Genomic DNA, 26,150 nt, shown 5'->3' on the forward strand with positions numbered 1-26,150 from the left:
CATTGCTGGTTTTTGCAATGTAAAGCCAGAAATCAAGGTTAATCATGTCAGACAAATTCGATAATTCTTATGAAAAACAACTTACATTCACATAAAAATTTAAAACCTACAAAACCTACAGCAACATTAGATTTATCCTGAATTTTGGTTTCAAGGTCAGATTAAAGATAGAAAAATATCTGACATCAATAAAGATGGCGCAGGCTGTTTATAGCCACTGGATGTTGAACCCACCCATAGGCTCTCCAAAGGAATCATCTAAGAACCTTTAGGTGAGCTGAAAAAGGTATAAGATGAAAAAAAAGGATTCCCTAAGGGAAAATAGTGAAAGGTGGACATGCGTATGTTAAAAACCTGAAAAGCATGGTGAATATTTTTTGTTACAGTGAACTGTGTTTGCCACTAGAGGGCAGTGCATACAAGGAATGATAAAAACCAAAAGAAAAGAAAAGTGGTCAGAAGTAGGAGGAATGATGTAGATACCTCTTGACAGGATAGAATGAATTCATCAAGAGTGACGACTCCATCTCTGTTTTTGTCCATTTTCTGCAGGGGAAAATAAAAATGATCATTCTACAACTGAGAACTTATTAATTTAAATAAAATCTAATTTATGTATAACCATATTTGCATCTTTATCTATCTATACACACATATGTATTAAAAAAAAAAAAGGAAGACCTTCTACATAATCTGATTAACAATTATAAACAGTTTCTTACCTGAAAGAAAGCATCCACATGCTGTTTGGGTGTGTCTATCTTCAGAGCAGGGTACGTATATTTCCCCATCATGTCATAAATAGCGCTCACAATGTCCATCATCTCCTGTACAGCAGAACACATAGTCACAGGTCAGCTGTAGATGTATGTGAACACAGTGGTGGTTATAGTAATCAAATATGCAGACATAACCCCCCACACCCCAATGCACACACACACACACACACACACACACACACCTCCTTGTTAATGTAGCCATCTCTGTTGATGTCATACAGATTGAAAGTCCACTGCAACTTCTCCTGTGTAGAACCTCTTAACAAGATGGACAGAGCTGTAACAAAGTCCTGGATACAAGCAGTGACAGAGAGATACAGAAAGACGGAAAGTTTACACTGTGCAACTACAGAATGTGGCAAGAAAGAGTGTCTCATTTAGACCCACACTGTTGACAAAAATTGGGCCCTATTTTTGTGATGATGATGCAAGTGCAAAAATAAGGCCTAAGATCATGGCGGTGGTGCATGTTAAGACATGAGTGAATTCATTCATTCATTTATTCATCTTCTGTAACTGCTTTAGCCTGGCCAGGGTTGCAGTGGATCTCCAGCCTATCCCGGGATCACTGTGCATGAGGTGGGAATACACCCGGGGTGGGACGCCAATCCTTCGCAGGGCACCATGCGCAGACACACTCATTCACACCTAGGGGAAATTTAGAGTAGCCAATCCACCTTTATAGGAAACCAGAGAACCCAGAAGAAGCCCATGAAGACATGGAGAGAACTTGTAAAACTCCACATTGACAGTAACCTGAGCTCAGGTTCAAACCAAACCCTAGAGCTGTGAGGCAGTTTAATTCAATTAAATTCAATTTTATTTGTATAGTGCTTTTAACAATGAACATTGTCTCAAAGCAGCTTTATAGAACATAAGAAACAAAAAAACATGCAAACAGAAACATGCAAACAGTCCTAGATGTTAGACAAAATTATCCCTAGTGAGCAAGCCTGAGGCGACTGAGGCAACTGTGGCAAGGAAAAACTCCCTTAGATGATATGAGGAAGAAACCTTGAGAGGAACCAGACTCAAAAGGGAATCCATCCTCATTTGGGTGACACTGGAGAGTGTGATATGAACAATGTCCTTTCTGCATTTATGTATAGTCATGTAGAATTTTATGTGTATATTGAGGGGTTAACTGATAGCCAATTCTATGTGAATTCAATGTATTTAACTTACAGATTAATTTATATCTTTTCTAGTAGAAATGTTTTGCTGTCATATCCTACATAAGTCTTTTCATGGACTCTTGTGGTTGTTTAGAGTGGCATGTACACTATATGGCAAAATGTTTGAGGACACCTGACCATCACACCCACATGTGCTTTTCGAACATCCCTCCCTTTGCTGTTATAATGACCTCCACTCTTCTGAGAAGGTTTCCACGAGATTCTGGAGCGTGGCTGTGGGGATTTGCTCATTCAGTCACAATTCATCAATTCCAGTTCATCCCTACCGTGTTCAGTGGGGTTGAGGTCAGGGCTCTGTGCAAGCCATTCAAGTTCTTCCACTCAAACCTTGGCAAACCATGTCTTCATGGACCTCACTTGTGCACAGGGGCATTGTCATGCTGGAACAGGTTTGGGCCTCTTAGTTCCAGTGAAGGGAAATTGTAATGCTACAGCATACAGAGACATTCTATACAATTTTGTGCTTTCTTATTTGTGGCAGCAGTTTGGGGAAGAACCTTATATGGGTGTAATGGTCAGGTGTCCACATACTTTTGTCCATATAGTGTAGATTGACTACTTCCTGATATCCCATCTGTAACTGTCTGATTTACATTTAGTAGCCTTAAATGAGTTGTTTGTTCTCATTTCTTACAGATAAAATAATGCAGTCAGTGGTTATGCATTGGTGGTTGAATGAACTAGTCTGTTTATATTGTAGTGGGGTGACATTAGTAGTGCAAATCCATAAAAGCTGATTGTAAGAAATTTTAAGCCAATTTTTTAAAAGAAAATCAAAACCTTAGAATTATAAGGGTTTTTTCTGACTTTTTGATAAGCCACTAAATGTATGTGAGCTCTTTACACCAAAATATTATTTAAAAGTTGAAACATTGCACCTTTGTTGACCTTACTGAGGGTTTTTTGTTGAAATTTCTATGGCTTAGTATCTTCTAATCAATTCTCCGGCCTTGAAATTATGTTTTAGCTTCACATTTGAGAAAGAGAGGGTCATCACATCAGCACAAGCACTTCCATTACTGACCATGTAAATAGCAACTGAATGATAATGTGAAAAAAATTGGTGTATGCTCAACCTGGCATGAAAATAGATTAAATAGATGTTAGGAGAAAATAGATGTGAGTCACACTGAGAAATAGAATAACTAAAAGGAGGTAACAGACTGAATGAGGATGATGAGAAGAATAGAGAGAGTGATGCATGCAGAGTGACAGAGAGGATCACCTCGAACTTGATGGAGCCGTTGTGGCCAGAGTCGAAGGCATTAAACAGGTAGTGAGCATATGTACTGGCATCTATAGAAAACAGAAGAGACTCTGTTAGGAGAATACACGTACACACACACACACACACGAACATGTACATTAAATCTCACTTTCTAGCATGCACATATAGACTTACCCCCCTGAGGAAAGAACTGTGAGTAAATCTGTTTAAATGTCTCTTCATTAACAACCCCACTAGGGCATTCCTAAGAACAAAGAAAGCAAAGATCAAGAACTAGAAAGGAAATACACAGAACCTGCCATGTTTAGAACCTAAATGAGGTTGGTAAACTTAGTAGTTCAAAATGTACAAAGAAACTGAAATTAAAGGAAAGTATTTAAAATGCTCTAACACCTGCAACTGTCTTATGGCTGAGTGCAGAGCTTATGTCTTGGCCAGAAAAATGTCAGCATAAGCCAGAAACTATGAAATTAGCCAAATGTATTATGTGGTAATAATGGGCCTCCTTCATCAAATGAGGAAAACAAATTTTTATAAATAATTTGCAAGAACATTTACACAAGAAATGTAGTATTCATGAAAATCCAGTTAATTTGAAAAAAAAATGTCTATCCTATAAGAGCTCCTATGTTTGTGTAAATTTATGATGTATAAGGAGACTCATCAATGTGAACCTCAATTGATAGGCTTTACGCTGTCCAGTTTAAACAGGTTATTTATTTCAATTACTCACATGAATTTAATTAGTCATTTCTTATTAATGACTTGAAAGAAAGCAATGCAAAACAAATCCATGAATGAAGACAAAGAAGACTAGCCATTCAATTATGGCAAAAGATTTGGTGCTGTATAACACAACGAGGAGTTGAAGTCTGTGTCAAGTGCTGAAGTGACTGAGCTGCATTCCTGGCAGAGATGCCAGTTTTTTTTTTTTTTTACACCAAATTGGACTAGTTTTGGGAAAAAAAGGTTGTGGGTGGAAAAGCATGTCTGCGGGTGGTATTAATTGAGCTACTATAAAAATATTCCACAGTCACCAAGATCTTGTTTTAAGGCAAATAATCTGAATTAAATCTAATGAATTTCAACATAAAAACAAACATAACATAAAAAGCCCATTATTTTTCTAAATTGCTTATTAATTAAATGAATAATGACAGATAAAAATGAATTAATAATTAATAATAATAAGTCTAGAAACACCTTGATGAACAAGAATGATTTTATTGTGTAAGTATTGTATGTGTGTGCAACACGTACATTTTTAAACCCTCTGTAGAGCTCTTGCAGTTCTCTCTTGCTGAAGTTGGTCTGAGCTTCCAGCTGATCCAAACCCTCTGGACGATGACACACCATTGTCATCTCCAAATCATCATCCACCTTATCTACAGAGAGGGACAGAGAATACATAAAATGAGAGGGGAGAAACATAGAGATGAAGTATATGAGTCATTAGAAGAAAGAAAACAAGGACACGCATTGTCATTGATGTAACGTGAACTCTCGCAGAGCGTCCCTGCTGCTTTTTTTTATGCCTCATCTATGCAACATGGCTGGAGAGTGGTAGTCTGGGCTGAATATCGGATGACATGACATAACTGAAGCTTATCTATGCTCACATATAAAAGCTGTTCTGCTTTTAACAGCAATGTTGTGGATTTATGTCTCTTTTCCCTCGCTGGAGTGAGAGAAGTGTCTGAGAGTGTGTATCAGCATGCTGAATCTTCTCAATCACACAACAGCTACCCAGATTGAAGGGCGAGGGCTAATCTGCGCTTCCTATGAGATCTTAATAAACTGCTGCTCATGTAATGTCACAGTGCCTGAAGGAAGACTGACTGCTGACACTGTGTACAAGCTAATAGACTAGTGTCATTCTGATCAATACAGAACACGCTCACACTCGCACACACACACACACACACACACACACATAACACATTGTTTAATAGCGTTTAATGCTTAATAGAGGAGTTTCATTTGGATGTAAAAGTAAAATGTCCATGTGGCAGCAGGGGCGTGGTTGAGTGTCAGCTGCAGACAGAGAAGAGGCGGGTTGAACCAGCATGCAATACATGATGATTCTCACCTGTGTGTGATCACGGCAAGTTGACTTATGTGAGTTTTGTTTGTCTTTCAGAGGGGCGTGAACCAGAGAGCAAGAGAGAGCTGGTGGAGGCTGGCGAGGAACAAACCTTAACAAACCCTGGCATGTATGGGTGGGAAGGAGGACTTGGAAGACAGGCAACTCTTCACAAAGCTTCATGCACCTTTTATTTTAATTTATTCTGCGAGTGCTTTTCAGCATTACAGCATTCACTAGCAGACACACACATGCCCACACACAAAAACAGAGTTCTGCTCAGCTCTCTCTCTCTCTCTGGTTCACGGTCCCCTAAAAGACAAACAAAACTCGCAGAAGTCAACTCGCCATGATCACACACAGGTAAGAATCATCATGCGTTACCTGCCGGTTCAACCCACTTCCTCGACAACGCCCCTGTTGCCACAGTCCACTGTTCTATCTAAGCTGCACAAAAGCTATGCATTCACACACTTCTGATGATGCTCCCCTGCAGAAATAAATACCATCTGGGCAGAATGATGACACAAAAATGTGTTAGTCAATTGGTGTAACTGACAGATGATTGCAGTGCAGTTTGGACCAGCTACAGGTACACTTGATTCTCATAAGAGCATTGTATTTTTCTTATTTTTGAAAGCCCAAACGGGAATGCGCATCAAAGCAGAAACAGACCCACTGCCACCCAAATTCAGTCCCAACAACAAAAAGCTACATTAGCTGTGAGCACCTCTGATAATCACCTGTTAAATCATCTGTTGGGGTCTGCCCAATAGAAATAGGCTTTGCTCATCAAAGAAAAAAAAAATAGAGGGAACATCTGTCCTAATACACCATGTTAAGCTCATGTGGCCTTAAAATCCCAGCAGCACTCTTTTCCTAGCCAAGATTCAACCTGAAGCCTTGACCTTCCTGCTTACGTTTTGTCAAATAAGCGAGACAGGGGACTGATTTGCTTCCTTATAATAATTAAGGAACTTGTATTTATAAATTTCATTTAAAAAATAAAATGTATAAAATGGAAAAATTCATTTAAAAGGATCTTATTGTTTTCCTGGACAGAAAATAAGTTAGCATCCAAAGAACCAAAGAACATAAACAATTTTCATTATTAAATGAATTCTCTGAGCACTAGTTATTATAAATTATATCACTGCTAGCATTAATCCTTCACATAGGCAGTTCAGATAATAAGGGGCTTATTATACACACCTTCCAGCTCAGTCAATCACTTTCCTCCTCTCTCTCTCTCTCTCTCTCTCTCTCTCTCATTGTCTCTCTCTCCAGCATTATTTATCCTGTAGTAATCCTGCATCTCAAGTGTTTACTTTGCATAATCTGAATTATCATAATCGATGCATCACACTACAGAGTTGACTCATACAAATGCCTCTCCAGTGAGTTCTCAGGAATACATTTAATATTCACTACTGCTATATTTGCATTGTTTCTGTAGGTATCTCATGAAATGTTTTTGTAAAAAAAAGCTTTACTGGCATATTATAGATTGATATTACCACCCACTCACCCACCCACCCACACACACACACACACACACACACACACACACACACACACACACACAGAGATGTAATTACCATTTGGATCACATCATGCCTGCAGTGTGAAATCAGTTACATGGTGTTTTATTGATCAGCTGCTTCTCACAGCCTTTTAACTAAACATGACCTCTAAAGAAGAACACCTCCACTGATTTTCTGAATAAATGTTTTTGTTGTTGTTGTTGTTGTTGTTGTTGTTGTTTTACTGTTCTCAAAGCTTTTGCAGCCAAGGACCCCTTTCAATGTTATAGATAAATGTCATACAGTATATATGTTTATATGTGTTATTAAGGTTTAGATTAAAACCACTCAAGTCAGTTACCAGTCAATTAGGCTTATGATTATATAAATAAGTACAGCAATAACCATGGTTCATTGTGACTTCCACCTCTGTCCACAAAATATTGGTGACCTCCTGGCTTTGTAGACACCACTTTACGAACGCTGTGTCTTATACAGCAAATTGACATACAGTGTGTTATAGTCTCATGTCTTCTGAATATTCCATGTTTGACTGTTTCTTTGAATACAAGAATTAAAACTAACTAAAATCAAGTGAAATCATACATGTTAAAGGCTCTGTTGCTAAATGTTGGCAAAAAAGGCAATGTGAGTTGAATAACTTGAAACCAGTTTTACTGTGGCAATAAGTCATCATTATCTTGAAAAAGTTTCTGATTATTTTACTAAGGCATAATCTCTGTGAATTCAATATTAAAACCTAATGAATGATACAATTTTGTCTTCAACTGGTAGAAATGGTCTTCTGCAAATTTAATGCATGCCCTTTGGCCGTATTAATTTGCACATAGAATTGCTGGTATCGAAATGACTTTCAGGCTTAGTAAATCACATTACAGGTGAAAAATTAATCTACTTGTATAAACACTACTCTGTATTTTCCACCTTTAGGTAGGAATGCTCCAAATTGCTTATTCATTAAACCTTTAGTAAATCAATGCATAAACTGGAGTAAATTACTTTAAAAAAATAATAAATTTGCAGAAATACAAAATGAATCATCCCCTACACACTAACTATTAATACTGGCAATCAGGACACACTCAGTAAAATGGAAAAGCTGGCAATTAAGAGATATTACACAGCTGTAGTTAAGTTGCTTTTTATCAAGTATGAAAATGGTAATTGTGCAGCAGATATTGAGGCAAAATGCCTTATGCATTAATGCAACTTAATATATATCATTAATATACAAAGATTGACATAACCTGTATTTTGTTTATTCTTTCTAAGCAGACTGCTTAGACTGCATTTACTATTTCAAAGTGACCTTTGATCCAGAAATTATGATACTTTTAGTGTCAGAATTTGATTTGAAATTTCTCTTTTATATCAAAATCACTCTTGTATATCAGAATTGATCTTTTATATCAAAGAAGTTAATATCACAGAGTTGTGCATACTGAAGTAGTGATTTACACTCTTCATTCTTCACTGTGCATAATGAAGTTTGTCCAGATGGAGTTCTGTAGGACTTCTATAGTCTATCACCAGAGAAATACTCACTCATAAAGACCACCTACACACACTGACATCCACCACATCCCTCACCCATACAGAACGTCCTGCGTGACTCATGTCAGGAAGCGGAGTAAAAGACTGAATAAATACATCACTCAGGAATAAAACAACCTCTGAGCTTCCCAGATAAGGCCGGTGATTGCAATGAATCACACACACACATTCATAGTACATTACGACAGCAAAAAAGAGCTGTCCAACACGCTGACCGCCCACACACACGCACACACACAAAACAGTCCCATTAAGTTTGTCCTACAAGACGGACTTAATAAGCACTTTCACAAAAACAAACTCAGGCTCTGAGAGTGTGAGAGCAAGTGAGGAGGGGGGATGGAAAAGATAGAAATGGAAAGGTTGAAAGAGAGGAATAGAGATACAGTTTAAAAGGAATTTTAGCCGAAGGTAATATGAAGGCAAAAAGATGGGAGAAAATGGAAAACAGTGGCAAGAGAATGAGAGAAGGAGAAATGGGAGAGGGAAAAAGAAAAAGAACGAGGGAGATTAAGTAGCTGGAGGCACAGAGTGGGTGGTGATTGAAGATGTGAAATATTCACCAGAGAAAAAGCCACTGCTGGAGAGACCATGAGCACACATGCACACAAAACCACACACACTTATATTTCATCACTAATACATAAAAGATGCAGGAAAAAAATAGAACAAGCCTGAAGCAATTGACAAATCTCAAAACTTTTTGCAACAACCAGATAACACACACATGCACACACACACACACACACACACACATCAAAAACACCATAACATATAGCTCAATACAAAAACAGCAACAAACTGGCACACAGCAAACAAAGCCCTGTAGACTGGCCACATCCATCACAGTGTGCTGACAAGACCATTATTTTCCTCTTGAACACATCACTGCTTTCATCTTCCTATTGCTTAGGCATGTTTTTTCACAGTAATACCTCATGATTTGATCGGAAATGACTAGCTAGTCTTACAGACATGCAGTCATATCAAAGCAGACAGCTAGTGTAATTAGCCAAAGGCCAGCTTCTCAGTTTCAGCAGGACATGTTGATCACACACAGGCAGTAACATGTGCTAATTAGATGAGTGATATTTAGCAGGAAGTCTCGCCAACATGCCAACTACTCAATCATTGTTTGAAGCCTCGCATGTATTACTGCAAACCATTTTCCAAAATATAGATTTATTCCAGAGATTAAAAGGGTCCTGAGGATATATACCCTGCCAGTCAAGGGTTTTGTTCATTTTACAGTAATTTAGAATAATAATGAATATGAATACCAAGCTCCTCGCTGCTTCTATTAAGTTCTAAGTGAAAACTACTAGTTTGGGAAAAGAATTAAATTTTAAGTAAAAACTAATATATTTAAGTAAAAGCATACACACAGGGTATAAACTGTTTCAATCTGTCTTTTACATATTATATATATATATATATATATATATATATATATATATATATATATATATATATATATATATATATATATATATATATATATATATATACAAACTTTTGACCTGGTAGTGTATATATATTTAAAGGGACCTTATGACTACTCAAACCTGAATATTTCAAAAATAATCCTAAACTTTATCGAACATGTTTTTTAATGATTTAGCAATAATGAATGGGGAGGGGGTTAAATGTGAAAGCAACGTTGACAGAAAAATCAACCAGGATGAGACATATTTCAATTCCTGGGAAATGATTAAGAGAGCTCATGTGTGAACTGAAGTGATATATCACTAAGAAAAAGGATGAGAGAATTATTTATCCTACAATGTACTGACACTATCTGAGGTGCCTGTTTTCTAACATTAGTGACAATAATTTGAGTGACAATAATTAGTGACATTTCTGGAAATTGTAAAGATTCAGAAATAAATTAGTTGTCGGCTATTTATTCTGAAGACAAAATTGTTTGTCAGACGAATAGCACAGTCCAGGATGAGGGATGTGTTATTTGTTAGACAATCACAAGATGTTGGTGATCAATGGAAATTGTAAATGCACAAAATATATTCTGTATGGGATTTATTCTACATCACATCCTGTACTGTAATGGTGAATGTAAACAATGCCATGTATGCCTGAAAAATACAGTTTGAATGCTGCATGATTTAGAAAATCTGAGTTATTTTTGAAGAAGTGACAGGTAAGTGTTTCTACAATGTAAAATATACAGTATGAGCCAATCAGGTTGCAATATGTAAATGAAGGCCCTGTTTCAAAATTGTATATTCATATACATAATCTAGTGCTTATGTTGTCTAAAACACTTTTTATGGAACTGACACATTAAGATATTTAGTATTCAATATGGAAAAAATTAGTATGACCTTAATTAATTAAGTAGTTTATGAAGTGTTTGTATATGTACAGTATGTCTCACTGCATATTAGTCTTCAGTGTCTTCATTCTCATGCTCATATGAAGCTGTTTCCTTTTAGGTTCCTGCATGTTTTCCTCGGATCAGGCTGTGTGAAACTGGGCAGAAGAGCACAAGCTCAAACATACATACCCGCTCTTCAACACCAAATGCCATCATGATAGATAGCATGGTGAAAAAGTGTGTGTTGGTGATAATATACTGTATACGTGTGTGACTGCTTTAGGTATTTTTTTCATCCATGTAATACAGGCTTCACACAGAGATAGCCGATAGAGAGTGAGTGATGCTGTATACGTTTAGAGAGAGAGAGAGACGGAAGAAGAAGAAGAATTAGAATAAAGAGATCAACAGGTGATTTTTCCTGTTCCTGATCTCACATTGCTTTTTTCTCTCTCTCTCCATCTACGAGTGTGTGTGTGTGTGTGTGTGTGTGTGTGGGTGTGTGTGTCTGACTACAAATACAAATTTCTAATTGATTTTTCATCTACATTTTTCATAACAACAGTCTAGATCCCTGACAACAACAAGCACACAAAGCAACACACACATGCACATATGTGCGCATACACCCCAACAGTGCCATATCCATGTTGCCATGACAACAGCTCTTCCACGGTAACAAGCAGGAAGAGAGTGTGTGAGTAGAGTGATAAACACCCAAAGCATGTGCACTTCAGACATCATACATTAACACACATGAAGCACGCACACACACACACATACACACACACACACACACACACACACACAATAAGACACTTTCACTCCATGCTGTTGAAAAGTGTGTGTATCTGTGGGTGGGTGTGTAAGACTGATGGCTGAAGATTCAGCACATGGCAGATTCACAACAGCCACTGAAGCTTATAGAAATCTACTTGTTGCGTAAGTATGGAAAAGAAAGAGGCGGCGCGTGAGTGTGTGTGTTTTGGTTTGTTTCTATGTCTGTGCAAGGTTGTATATGTATTATGTGGATAGTAGACTAAATGTGGTTTTCATGTGCATAGGACGCTATGTTTGTGTGTGTGTGTGTGTGTGTGTGTGTGTCAGTCCTTTTCCATGTCCTTTTCCATATGTGTATGCGTGCTCTTGTATGTTCATGGTTCTGTAGATAGTAATCTAAAAGCAGGGTTCGTGTATGTGGGACACTGCTGTGTTGTTTGTCTGTGTGTGTGTGTGTGTGTGTGTGTGTGTGTGTGTCTACCCTACCTTTGGATGGTCGCCTCTGTTTGGTCTGCATGGTCAGTGTGCCAACCACTGCTCCCATGTTGTCGCCGTGGAAACAAGCGTGTCTGAGTGAATGTCACTCCGTCACATGTGCTTCACTCACTTACTGTGTCCCTCTCTCCGTCTTTCCCTCATCCTTTCTTCCCTCCGCTTGACGTTTCTCTTCCTCACTTTGCTCCCCACTTCTTTGCACCCCCTCCCTTCAGTCTCCCCTCCCTCTCTCTCTCTCTCTCTCTCTCTCACTCTCTCTACTTCTTGTTGAGTGCTGGCGTCATGCAGTGTGAATCAGGATCAGAGAGCCACTTCATCACACACACTCGCAGCTTATATAAGCATGCCAAACTTGCCACACACACTAACATAAGAATACATATAAGGAGCCTACAACTTCTAATACCTAATGAAACAGAAACAGAAAGAGTGGAAGAAAGAAACACAGGGCAGAAGTGTAGTTAAGAAACATAATGAGAAATAAGGCATAAGAGGCAAAAATGTGAGAGAAAGAGAAAAAATATGTTTTGGCAAATGTGTGCAATGGCTCAAGGCTTTAATTTCTATTTAAGATTTAAAAAAAAAAAGCAAGATGGAAAATGACTTTCCTCAGTAGTTCCATGTAATATGCCTTGCACTGGAATATTAGATTGATCAAATCGAACAAGTCAAAAAACTTGTCTTTAGTTTGACAATAAAATGTACAGGGATCAATTTTCCTCTTACCACAAGTGTGTGGCAGTCTGGGCAAACCCTTCACACTGTGAAATTTTGACATTTTCTACTATAAATCAGCTAGTTTAACATATTTACATGTAATGAGCTGATGGTGCATGGAATTGACATGAAAATGACTGAAAGTGCTCTGTTTTACTTCATTTAAAGACTTAATCTACAGGAACATGAGGAAATTCAAAGCGATAAATCAACAGTACACAACATTTCCCCACCACAAATTTCATCTATCAGCCTGCTTCTTTAGTTTTGGCAATATGATGAAGATACAAAAATAGAGTATAGACATCAAACAGCTAAAAACAGTAGTAGCAGTCAACTTTCTCTCTCAACACATACTTTAGTAATCACTACTTGAGTCATTAACATTAGCCCCTATTAATTTCAATGAGATTTGCTCACTGATGCATTATCCGCTAGGAGGTATGGGATCTGGGGACTTACTTCTTCGAAATATAATTCCAGCTGATGACTTGATGGCCATAAATGCCATATGGCTCACCATGCTAGAAATATTGAACTTTGACATGCTGACAATGCTCACAGCACCATCTTCAAATCTAGTTCTCTTGCGTGTGTTCATGTAAAAGCCATGAGACAAAGAAAAGTTATACTGCCTTTTTTTTTAAATGGTCATGGCAAAAGATGGAAAGAATTGCATCGTCAGAAAATGCTACCAGCTGTGTAAACCAACACAATGGATTTCATACTGTTTGACTATTAAGGCTAGCTGGGGACACCTGAACAGTCAAACTCTGTGCCAGGGTCATGTTTACTTTAGTGACATCCCCAAAAAAACAACTGCTGTCCAAAGTCTGAATTGTACATTATAAGTGATTTGGATATTAATATACTAATTTCATTTGCATATCAGATTCAATACAGACTTATTTTGCTTGCATTTATATACAAAGCTAAACTGATAGCTCTGAGCTTTCATTATTTGTTTACTGCATTAGTCTCATTAAGCAAATTTGACATGGATGGCTGACTACATTTGTGTGGAAGTCTGGGAATACCTGTAGAAAGCCAATTTCTGCTTAAAGCATACATAGATGCCTCTAGTTAAAGAAAACATTAATGCTTTTCAGCAAATGATGTAGAAATCGTTTTATTTACTTTTTAATCTTGCGTATGCTATAGACGGGAGATTGCGAGTTCAAATCCTGACAACGTGACGGCAATCCATGGCTGAGAGGCAATTGCAAAATTGGCCATGCTGCGTGGGTATGAAGGATGGCCATTAGTGTGTGTTTGTGAACTCATGTATGTGGAAGAGGGTAGATAGTGCTTTCCTCCGACTGTGTTATGTTGCCTTGTGACACAGCATGAGCAGCAATTCGAAAGGATGTGGTTGACTAGCTTTATGTGTCACAGAGACAGCAAATATTTGCCCCACCCTCCCCGGTTGGGAGCTAGGTAGCGGGTGGGAAATGGCAGGTGACCAAATTGGGGAGAAAATAGGAAAAAAAGCCTTGTATATACCTTCCTGCAGAGATCATGTTTGGGTAGGAGCCAGTTTAACAAACATGGCTGTAAAAACAGGCAGTCTACCTAAAGATGTTTTAATTTTAATCTAAGTGTGCTTTCCTTCTTCTTTGAATAAGCTGTTAGTTACATGCCATAGTAAAACTTGTGTAAGCCTAATATATTCAGTTTTGAAATGTTAAAGAGGTCATAGTGGCATAAACACCAGCTGTCAAATTATCTGCGATGCACATTCCCATCACATACACAAGAGACGGCAGTGGACAAAATGTTTAAATGCTAATTAAAAAAAAAAAAGAAAATTTAGGTAACAGAGCAAAACTCATTGAATTAATCAGTGATCATTTCAGCAATGATTTAAGAGCAGACATTGATTAGTTGAGTCAATAGAGATGATGAGTCTCCTCTTCGTCATTTGCCATGAGTGCCATTTACCACAGGATATAAGATTAGAGAGACTGACATGGATACTGCTTATGATCATGATATATAATGTTTGATAAAGTGTCACTAATGCTGTTTTTCCATATATAGATTAGGTTACAAATATAGAGGTGGGCAGGGTGTTTGCTTGATATGGCTGGCTTTCTCAGGATATTATTAAATCAGGTTATGTAAATATGTTAAACTAGCTCATTGAAGAACACTTCAGATGTGTGAATGAGCCTGTTTCAAAATTTTGAGTGCAGCTAAAAATTTTATGTGAGTACACCTTTCAGGCTGACACATTTTATGGTGTAGCTGATTAAAACACACAATAAACATTTCAGTTTATCATTAGATGATTCGTAAATCAGACAGAGCTTTACAATCCGTGTTAGTTTTAAACATGCTCTAGATTCAGTATACGTGAAACAAGATCTACCTCAGGGATCTCTGATCTCTTACTACACGAAATCTTCAGCAGATAATGTGCTCTCTGGCTGTGCAATTGCTTAGCCATGATCTACTGCTTCTACCATTCTGTTTCTGCCTGCCATGAATCTCTCCATTCCTGCACACTCCTCTGGCAATCTCTGACTCAGCTGAGAGAAAAGAGTCATTTCCTTCAGACGGGGAATGAGTGTTTGATACGTTCCCCTGAGCTTAGCTGAGCTGAGCTGAGAGGTTTCACTAAGCTGAAGCTCACATGGAATTTGCATTTAGGATGTTGTCTTACTCTGTATTTTATACAATTAATTACAATTAATCCCCATGTGTCACATCCTGTCTTTCTGGGATAGGCTCCATGTCCACTGCAATCCATGACCAGAATAAAGCACTTACTGAGGATGAATGAATGATGGATGATGAATGGAAGAATGAATGTCAGGCACATCCAGTCTAATTCAAATTTTATTCTAACACTAGGAAATGTGGTGTCTGTAAAAAAAGACCCAGGAATTCCCCTGAGATATGCACAGATATCAGTCCTACCTGCTGGGCCTTCACCTTCACCACAAATAGCTGATTCAGAGTCTGATCACAGAGCGGACAGCAGCCAACACTTAAATCAAAAGTGTCCCAAGGCCCCAGGATTGAGAATGGAGTGATAGAAAATAGAAGCAATCAAGAGACAGAAGAGATGTGTGGAGCAATGAATCGGTTATAGTCTTATTTACAAGGAGCACTGCCAGGATGAATGATAGGAAAAAAAGAAAGCAATGATCTCTCAATATTTTCTTTCCACCATCAGAGTAAGAGAAAGAATAAATGGAACTTGTTTTGGTGTGAGTCATACCTTTGATTAATTTTGCTGTTGTTAATCCCTCCTAGCCAGAAGTTTCCATTTTTAAAATTTTATAATCTTTTTTTGTAATATTCCCTACAGTCATACATCTCTGTCTCTATCCCCCACTGTTTCACCTTGCTGTGTTACTGTGTTTCACCTTGACTGTGGTGAATGTGGCAAGGTGATTGTACACCGACCAGAGCTCATCAGTAAGATATAACAGCAAACAGATGGAGAAACGTAGCAACATACAGATCAATTCTGTAAAAACATAGCAACATACAGATAAATTCTGCAGCAACATCATTGAATTATGCAACAAGAAGTACACAATATCTTCATGATCCGCAGAAGGCTAGTGCATGCCACCCTGTTGCTCTGTACAGACATAATGATGCTGCATGTCTAAATTCACACATGTAATGAAGAGGCAGAAGACGAAGAAGAAGAAGTCAGTTGTCACCAAATAGGGACATAGTATGAGTAGTTTTAGTAGTTTTTGTTCCCTAAATTTCATAATTTTGTTCTCTTTGTGATTCAATACACACAATAAATTAAAAATCTCCCCTTAACTCTAAGAAACTTTTACTTCCTGCCTACTAGTTGTAAACATTTTTTGCAGCTGTTAACAAGCTTTTTTCAGTATGATGTTCACTTTTTCCGAACTTTTCACACACACCTCTCTGAAGAAGGCAGATTAATGCAGATCCACTATTTTATTTATAAATCTATGAAGTAAAAAAATATATATATATTTCACCTGTACTGTTGTAATTAGTTTATGATTCTTTAGTTGATTTATACAGTGTAAACAATGTATAGATTTAAAAAAAAAAAAAAAAAAAAACTTGTAACAATCGAACATTTTTTTTACTGTATATCTTTACTGTATAAGGACAAATGATGTGATAGGAAAACTACTTTATTACAATCTGTAATTATTTTTTAAACTTTACCTTTTAAATACATATACAATCTTATAGTAATTTTACAGAATATACAAAAATACAAATAAATTAAAACTACTAGATACATAAACAAAAAAATAATTATAACAGGGGGAAAAAGGCTCAAGCCTTCCACATGCACACACAGTGCTGTTTGTACCTCTCTGATCCAGAACACTCACTGTGGAACTTTTAGGGTTTTAATTTCATGCAGTATACTCTTTCTGACTTATCTATTTGACATCAAGTCTATCCATTTGGTTTTGAACTTTAATCCAATTAGTTTTGACAGAAAGTATGGAAACATGTGCAAATTGTGCTGTAGCATTACAGTATTGCTGGTGGTAGAAAATGAGTGAAAACCATTAAAACTGTTTTTACTGTCTGGTTCACACAGAACACTGTTGTGCGAACTGTGTGGAAAAACTTGGTAGTGACACAATATACACTCCTGACCTCATGCTACAAGTGTACACTCAGGACGTAGGTGAAGCTCACCCATGAGTGTGTAGGGAAGTTATTTAAGTGGTTTTGAAACAGACTAAATGCTAAGTAGCTAAACTCAAGATATCCACACAGTCCAAATAATAAATGCATCCAACACTCCAGTATTGGAGACATAATCACATAATTTCTTCAAGAATCTTAACACTAGTGGGACAGTTGTTTCCCAGCTAACAAAAAAAAGGTTCTAAGAAAGTCTGCTGTAATAATAGCGAAAATTAGTCACTACTCAAAAAACATCTTCACATTTGGTAACTACACTGTAGTATACTTCAGTCACAGGTATGAAACTGAATAAAATGATAAAGTAAAAAAAAAAAATCTGAATCAGAATGTCATAAGGTGGGGACAGATGAATGTATATGCAAATTGTTTATTAATAATCCAAATCAACAGACAACAAAACAGCATGAAAACAGAGAAATTCAGGACAATTAAAAACAAAATTAAGACCAATAGGACCAAACTGTAAAAAAGAAAGAACACACAACCACAGAAACACTGAGAAATGCTAGCCTGGAAAAAACCCTCAAGGAGTGGTGCTGAATGAACTGGGATAAATACACAAAAGTAAATGAGGGTTAACAGGAAACAGGTGAGTTCAGCAGACAGGTGAGTGAGCGTGAGATAATATTTGGAATGGATTGAAATGTGGATTTGTGGTGGCTTCTGGATTGACAGTGGATTCGGATGCAATACAGAAAAAAAGGCTAGAACGGCAACTAAGGATATTGTACAGCTGGAAAAGATCATCAGTAGCCTTCAACTAAGGTTTTTAAACGAAGCTAACTTCAATACCTTCAGGAAACTGAGTAGTTTATATAGAAATAAACAGCCACAAAGATGGATGGGTGTGAAGCATAATTAAGCCCTGTGTAGCTACATATCGGTGGCAAACTAATGTGAAACATTAATTACTGAAACACTGGCTCGATATCAACTCAGAAAAAAAAATCAGAAGTGACAAGAAAATTAATCTCCATCTCTCTCTTTGACAGATTCAGCGGTATGTACTCTTAATCATCACATGGCATTTTTGCCTATGAAACACACACACACGCACAAATACACAGTAGAGTTTCCCAAATACAGAATATTTGATAGTGTGATGACACCATATCTTCAGTTTCACCCACACAAATCTATTTACCTAATCATAAAATGCTGCTCATTACTAATATGATTTATAATATTACACAACAATCCTGTGAAAACATCAGAGATGCAAAGTAACGAACTACATGTACTCTTGTTACAGTACTTGAGTACATGGTGCACTGTAGTGGTACTTTTTTTAGTAAACCATAGTCCTTTTACTTTTTTTTTTTTTTTTTAAATAAAAGATTCAACTTTAGCTAGCTAGACCTTTATTGTTCAAAAATGTCTTTCTTAGATATAGAACATTTTCAGATTAGTTGTTTCAATAGTAGACATATGAAAAAGTAATTTGTAAAGTAATTACTCAGTGAGCAAATCCCATTGAAATTAATAGGGGCTATTAAAAAACTGCAGTTTTTTTAACCACATGACTTATTTACTCTTACTTGAGTAATTTTCTTGATCACTACTTTTCCTTTTACTCAAAAAAATTATTACTATAGTAGCAGTACTTTTACTCAAGTCAGTGTGTTTTGTACTCTTTCCACCACTGGAAAACTTGCAATACTGCTCATGTCTCTGACATCCTAAATTTTTCTGTATAACTTTTGCCTTGGATCTCTATTTTATGCTTTATTTATTAGTGCGTCAGAGCAAATTTTAGACTTTAGACTTTCCTAAAAAACATGTACAGAGAAATTTTAGTATGTTATTAACTAATAGACCAGTGACAGAAAAATAAGGAGATTAAAAAAAACTCATTCACAGGGGCAGTCAATAAATTTCTGTTCCTTTCTCAGTACAGGGAAACGTGTTGAAATTCATGACTATGCTAAGCAGATATACTGAAGCTAAAAATTAGGTTGTAAAATGCTGGAATATTCCTTTAAATGGGGTGGAAGGGCAAGAACATTTCCATTTGATGAACTGCCAAATGTCTTCTACAGATGGTACTTTACGATTTTACTTTACATTTGGCTATTATTAAAATGACGTGACTCTCTACTGCAGTTTCAAACTGCTGCCCATTAGCTTGCTTAGCGCAATCCTAAAAGCTATCTATCTGACCATTCACTGTATTACCCTAATCAATCTACTGCACTATCTACTGCAATTATAAAAAGCTGACCATTAGCAGTTTTAGTCCGATGCTAAAGACTTCACTCTGTAATTATATAGTGTATAACAATTCTTAACCATATTAGCCGGACACAAGTGCAGTTACAGTGTTATTAGCCAGTAGGATACAATCATGCAGGTCACAGACACAAATTGCTACTGACACATTGATCTACAACTGTTTCTATTTCATCACAAGAGAGATAAATATACATAGAATAGGGTTCACGGTTTAGAAACAGTGAAGTGAGGCAAGAGAGAGCTATAAGCCAGATAAGATAAGATAACCCATAAATCGACAAAATAGACCAAAACACCAGATTAGCACGCCGCTACCCAAAATAAAATTGCCCCTGGTAGGATTTGGTGCCAGGCAATTTAAGTCAGGGCATTATTGTCATCCAATCAGTGTAGAAGAGACTGGAAAATAGATTAGCATTGTTACCACTGCAAGGTAGCTTGCAGTAATTTCAACTATTTACATAAAATAATCTGGCTTGTTTTTGCTTATTTATCATTAACAAAATTGCACTTGATACATGATAAAGGGTCTCATTTTTTCCTTTATCTCTCTGCATTCAGTAAGCTTAAAATATTTATGCAATTCATTAAGGGCTGTATTCAGATTTGGCAACTAAAAGTCTAAAATTAATGTCAAAATCTACATGGGGAAGGTTGCTTCTATTCAGAGTGGGGTTACTCAGGTACATACATTAAGAAGATGTTTTGGGTGGTACATTCAGATTATTAAAATTACATGGGTGGAGTTCACAAAATTTAGAAATAAACAAATAAAAATCAAGATGAATACAATTATATATAAATGAGAAGAAGGAAAGCACTGAAATGAACATCTAATAGGATTCTAGTATATTGCCAATATATTGCTTCATAGTTAGCACTAGTTGTAATAATCACATTAATCCCTGCAAATTAAATCAAATATAATTTGGACTAACACATGCTTTCTGATTTAACAGTACAGCCGTGGAAATCGTGAAGTTTAGACAGAGATGAATAACATCTATTGTTTAGATCTATTGAGTTGCAGCCATAGGCATTACATTTATTTTACTGTTTTATATCATGTGCCACCAATTTGTGCACAGAATTTATTGTGGCCACAAGATACTAAATCATAAAATCATAAAATCATAATATGTGTGTGAGATATAAGCTATTTGTGATATTAATTAATTATTTTGAGTTGTTCAATTAATAGAATAATGCAGTTTTTTTTTCCATTGATGTGCTTTCCTGTAAAGAAAATATGCTCATGGCTTAAAGGATTAACTGAACAAGCACTCATCTGCTCATGAACCACAAGAAAATTGAATGTCTTCCTGCTCAGACGATATCTACCTTCCACTCGATTGGCTAAACACAATGAAGTGGACAAATCCATTTGCATAAAGTTGAGCTCTGCTGAAGATTTGAACCATCATACACCAGTGGTGGTAATATTACTTCATTTTTCAGTTTGGATGTAGGTCCTGATGATTCCATATCACTCAGTGAAGTTTTACTGGTTATAGCCAAGAACCAAGGAACTGAAGTCAATGTGAGCAGCTACAGAGAGCCAGTGAAGTCAGACAACAAGGGTTATAACATGTTTTGGTTGATTAAAGACCAAATGCACAGCTGCATTTGGGATCATCTGCAGTGGTTGGTTCATATAGTGATGTAGTGGGACATATTGTGTATAGTGGGTCATATTTTCCCCACTGCTCTTACAAGATAGGATTAAGGTGTATATTGGCCATATCTACCTGCAACATGGGTAATAAAAAAGAAACAACAACAAAGGCCAGCTGGGACGGCATTATCACTGAGCTCTGAAGAGAAAGAGCAACAAGATACACGTACTATGTGCAATAAATTAAAAGCCAACAGATCACATGCAGAGACATGGTTTGATTTACACAAATATGCTTTTTATTTAATGCTTCCTGTGCATTTGTGATGTATTCCATAAACGATGCATGTTTCTCTAGAACACTGTTAGTTTAATCACACCTCTCCTACCTTCACACCCACTGTTATACTGACTAATGAAAAACCATATGTCATTATCACCACACACTCCCCTAAGAGGAATCATTTCTCTCTCTCTCTCTCTCTCTCTCTCTCTCTCTCTCTGTCTCTCAGCTGCACAGCTCCTGAATTACACAATCTTCAAGGTCCCAATTGTCTATCAAGTGCTCTAGTGTTATTGGGTATGTCTCTCTCTCTCTCTCTCTCTCTCTCTCTATCAATCTATCTATCTATCTCACCCACAATCTCAACAATGACCTGATTTCTTCTCCTACTGCTCTCTTGGTCTCTCTGCCTCTCTCTCTCTCTCTCATTGTTTTGCAGTTTGGCAGGATAGGTTAGAGCCCACAGTTTAGAGCTGTGTGTCCTTATGCAATGAATGAATCAGACATGCCTTATGTATGAGACAGTGGCTGCTAGTATCACAGCTTTCCAAATCTCATTTACTGGCCTTTATGAATAGAAACAGAGAGAGAGAGAGAGAGAGAGAGAGAGAGAGAGAGTTCAAAAGAGTTCCCCTTTACAACTCCTTCTCTGCCTCTTGATTATCTCTTCCCTACCTTCTGATTATTTTTCTCCATTCTTGATGAAAAAAAAAAAAAAAAAAAAAAAAAAGCAGTTTTATGAACATAATCATTTGGTAACTTTTTGGCCAAAATTGTCATTCCATCATATCTCACTCAAGAAGCAGTCTGGGCAGAAATGTGCTGAACAAACTGTTCAGCTCAGACTGACTGAATTCCTCAGGGACATCATAACAGACCAAATCACTTCAATGAGGCTTGGTGGCCCAAGCTGTTGTAGACTATAGATGGCCATAGCTATGTCCAAAACAGAAAGCAGCTGGCTTGATGGCTTTCTGCTTATGCTGCCTCATGAGTCAGTGTCTTCAGACAGGCTTTGAAGGCAACATTTGTCACAACATTGCCAAGATAGAGGCATATGCTAACACCCACTACTCTCAAAGGTCTGTTAAGCATGACAGAATAAAGTATCACTGCAGATAATAGACAAAAATATTATGTGACTACAACAGCATTTTCTCTCTAGGAATAAAATTGGAACGCCATATAAAAACATTTTTCCACAGCTGATGCACAGGATTCATACAAGGATGCATACATTCAATTTGGACATGACTCGATGCCTTTCTGCCTCCAAATACAGCCTGACCCTACATTCACACTAGCAACAAAGCAACATTCAACCATTCATTTTCTATGTACATGCGTATGACATTGACCTGCAATTTCAGTGACATCAAAATTAGGTTTGATGAAGTAAAATGACAAATCCAAAGGATTGGCTTGAATGATTCCTTGGACCAATCCATTGATGTGTGTGGTCCAACATTAATTCAATCCCCTACTCACAACTTCAGTTTCTACACTCAGTTAGTTCCAATTTACTGACTGACTTGCAAAAATGGAAGAAAAATTCATAGCCATGGTTTCATGTTATCCTGTCATATACAACCTCTCACATATGTATTGAGGCATTATGAAGATAAAGCTTGGAAAGAAGTGATTGGTGAGTGTATGTAGCTAGCACAGTTAGCCTGTTTTGCTAATCTGCAAATGAAGCTTTTATGAAGCCTGCTGAATTAGTGCATTATTTAATTTGTGTTTAACTAATTAGCTTTAGAAGCTATATATAGTTAGAACTGTTTCAAAAAAAAAAAAATGCTGGACAGCGCAAGCCCACATGTAACATCAGTAACAGTTACTACACACTCACAAGAGACAAACTACGAGTGACGTGCGAATTGCCCCCTAGTCTGAGCATCTTTTACATTTCAGACACCCTGTATATAATTTTTTTCACAGTAGTAACATCGCAACCTTGAGCAATTCAAAACGTAGGCAATGCTTGCTGCTTAGCTTTCATATATGGAAGGACAGTAGAGACTGGGACTGGAATGGCATGTTTTAACAATGTTTGCACAGTATTCTTATTAGAATACGCTATATGGACAAAAGTTTGTGGACACCTGACCATCACACCCATATGCGGTTCTTCCCCAAACTGCTGCCACAAAGTCGGAAGCATGCAATTGTATAGGATGACTTTGTATGCTGTAGCATTACAATTTGCCTCCACTGGAACTAAGAGGCCCAAACCTGTTCCAGCATGACAATGCCCCTGTGCACAAAGCAAGATCTATAAACACATAGTTTGCCAAGGTTGGAGTGGAAGAACTCGAGTGGCTCCTCAGCTCAACCCCCCCTCTGGAATTAACTGGAATGCCGACTGTGTGCCAGACCTCCTTGCCTGACATCAGTGATCAGTGCCTGACTTCACTGATGCTCTTATAGGAAATGGGTATGATGATAATGAATGAGTAAATCCCCATAGCCACACTCTAAAATCTAGTGGAAAGCCTTCCCAGCCTTCCCCTTGTTATTATAACAACAAAGGGGGTCTACATCTGGAATGGGATGTTCATAAAGTACATATGTGTGTGATGGTACGGTGTCCACAAACTTTTGACCATATACTGTAGTGTATATAAAAGATAATAATTTTTCACTATAAACACCCTTTGAATATAATAAGAAAATGCTTCATTTGTGGAATTTAAGGTCAGCAATGTAGATAAGCTTTACTTTTTTTATATCAGTATTGCTTTTCAGCTACAGTGGCACCCAACTAACTGATTCAGTGACCTCATTTAAAAATAACTTGATACTGCAGCCCTGCATTCTGAAAGTACACTCTCGGTGCATGACTTAATTTCTATCTTGTTTGGATGTGTGTACTGGTGTGGAATGCCACTGTTTAGATTGCAGACAGAAGCCCCCGTCTCATTTTCTATGGGCTGCGCTGAAGCATTTTATGGTTCTTCCTGGCGATGTTTGATCTCACCGTAACACCCTGCCCTATCAGTGATACCACCTCATCCTAACATGTCCAATAAAAATGATATATATTTAATATTTATTATACCTAGGACAGGAAAAAAGAAATACTGTCCATTGCCATGTTATTTAGAAATATCCTGTATGACTAGATAGTTTAAGACAAACATTACACTGGAGAGTGAGCAAAGATCAATTTGTTGAGATATTAGGCTTCTGCAACACACCAAAGATATTTATTGTTTGTTGTTGGTTTCAGCCCATGGAGCCAATAATGTCTTAGTCCCCCTACCATTAATATTGGATATTTTATTCCAGTCTATATTTTGAAATGTTATCTGAAATGTGTGGAAAGATTAAATGTTTAAAAGGGATGTAAAAGGGCTGTGCAATGTTTTCTTCCTAGGATGCTGTACTTTTTATTTCTATTGTTTAAAATGTTACAAAAATGTGTGAATGTGTGTGGGAAAATGGTTGAACAGAGCCTATTGTTTTCTTCCTTTTATCTTTTATTTTTACTGCACTATTTTTATTTACGTGTAATCAAATGGTGCTTTTTGATTGGCTGTTAAATGTACATTGCTTTTGCCTTTCTTGCATTTTTCCTTTTTTTCTTAATTTATATAATATATGACATGCTTAGAACTTACACCATCATTTCTAAACAGAGGAGATAGAAAGAAAATACTTAAAGCAACAGTATTGTTCTCCAAAGTAGCAGGTGCTGGTTGTGTGTATAAAACTATATACACTAAACAAATAGTGATGAAAAATTTTAACTTTTAAATTTTTTAAAGAATAAAAACATATATTCTGATAAACAACACCTGACGCATCATATGATGTCTGCAAGGATTTAGATGTACTATAAATAATATGTATAGTTATTGTGTGTATGTTAACAGGGCTGCCATGATAAAAAGCTTTTGTGTGATTTCCCCAGTAAAGTAAACAAAACAGACACAAATATAGAAGCACATGTAGGAATGTACACACATACACACAATGTGATGAGAGTAAGTGATTTAGTATAGGGTTACTTTAGGATACAAAGGATGTAATCTTTTACACACACACACACACACACACACACAGTGGGTGATTTAGCATTAGGTAGCACAGCAGTAGAATACCATCGCCTTTTATAGAGTGGCAGCTCATTGTGTATTTACACAAACTCATCCAGCAGCTGCGAGACAAGATTCATTGTGAATGAACATGGCTTGCTCACACACACGCACACTTTCTCTCTTTCTCTCTCTGTCTCTTTCTCTCTCTCGGTCTCTCTCTCACTCGCTCTTTCTCTCACTCACTTACTCAGTCACACACACACACAAAGACAGATATAATTAGCCTCAACCTTTATGTCTATGAGAAACCTTATAGACATTCCTATATTCAATTCAATTCAATTTTATTTGCAGAGCACTTTTAACAATAGCCATTGACAGAAAGCAGCTTTACAGAAATCCACTGATGTCAAGGAAGAACTCCCTGAGATGACAATATGGTACAATATAACTTAGTAACTCAATAATAACTCAAATAACTCAGCTCACACAATCACATGTATAGAGTTATAATAGGATTCTCTCATAGAGGCATGTACGCATGGGGTCAAGGCTGTATTCTTACAGGTATTAGACACACACGCACGCATAT

At 37.0% G+C, this 26,150-nt stretch overlaps 1 protein-coding gene across 4 annotated transcripts in view; it reads right to left on the reverse strand.

Moving 5' to 3' along the window:
- Positions 1–26,150, reverse strand: part of LOC113529484 (Kv channel-interacting protein 1) — a 43,696-nt gene that overhangs the window by 4,542 nt on the left and 13,004 nt on the right. For 3 of the 4 annotated variants that reach the window (XM_026918702.3, XM_026918701.3, XM_053237175.1), the window contains 6 exons: positions 4,464–4,588; positions 3,378–3,447; positions 3,201–3,271; positions 962–1,069; positions 723–827; positions 484–546 (listed from right to left, as the gene is read on the reverse strand). In XM_026918702.3, the coding sequence (XP_026774503.1) occupies positions 484–546; positions 723–827; positions 962–1,069; positions 3,201–3,271; positions 3,378–3,447; positions 4,464–4,588 (542 nt within the window). Of the gene's footprint in view, positions 1–483; positions 547–722; positions 828–961; positions 1,070–3,200; positions 3,272–3,377; positions 3,448–4,463; positions 4,589–11,985; positions 12,191–26,150 lie in introns of those variants that run through there. The other variant, XM_026918703.3, reaches the window with a different exon arrangement.

Source organism: Pangasianodon hypophthalmus, chromosome 9 (assembly GCF_027358585.1).
Source record: "Pangasianodon hypophthalmus isolate fPanHyp1 chromosome 9, fPanHyp1.pri, whole genome shotgun sequence".
NCBI classification, from domain to species: domain Eukaryota; kingdom Metazoa; phylum Chordata; class Actinopteri; order Siluriformes; family Pangasiidae; genus Pangasianodon; species Pangasianodon hypophthalmus.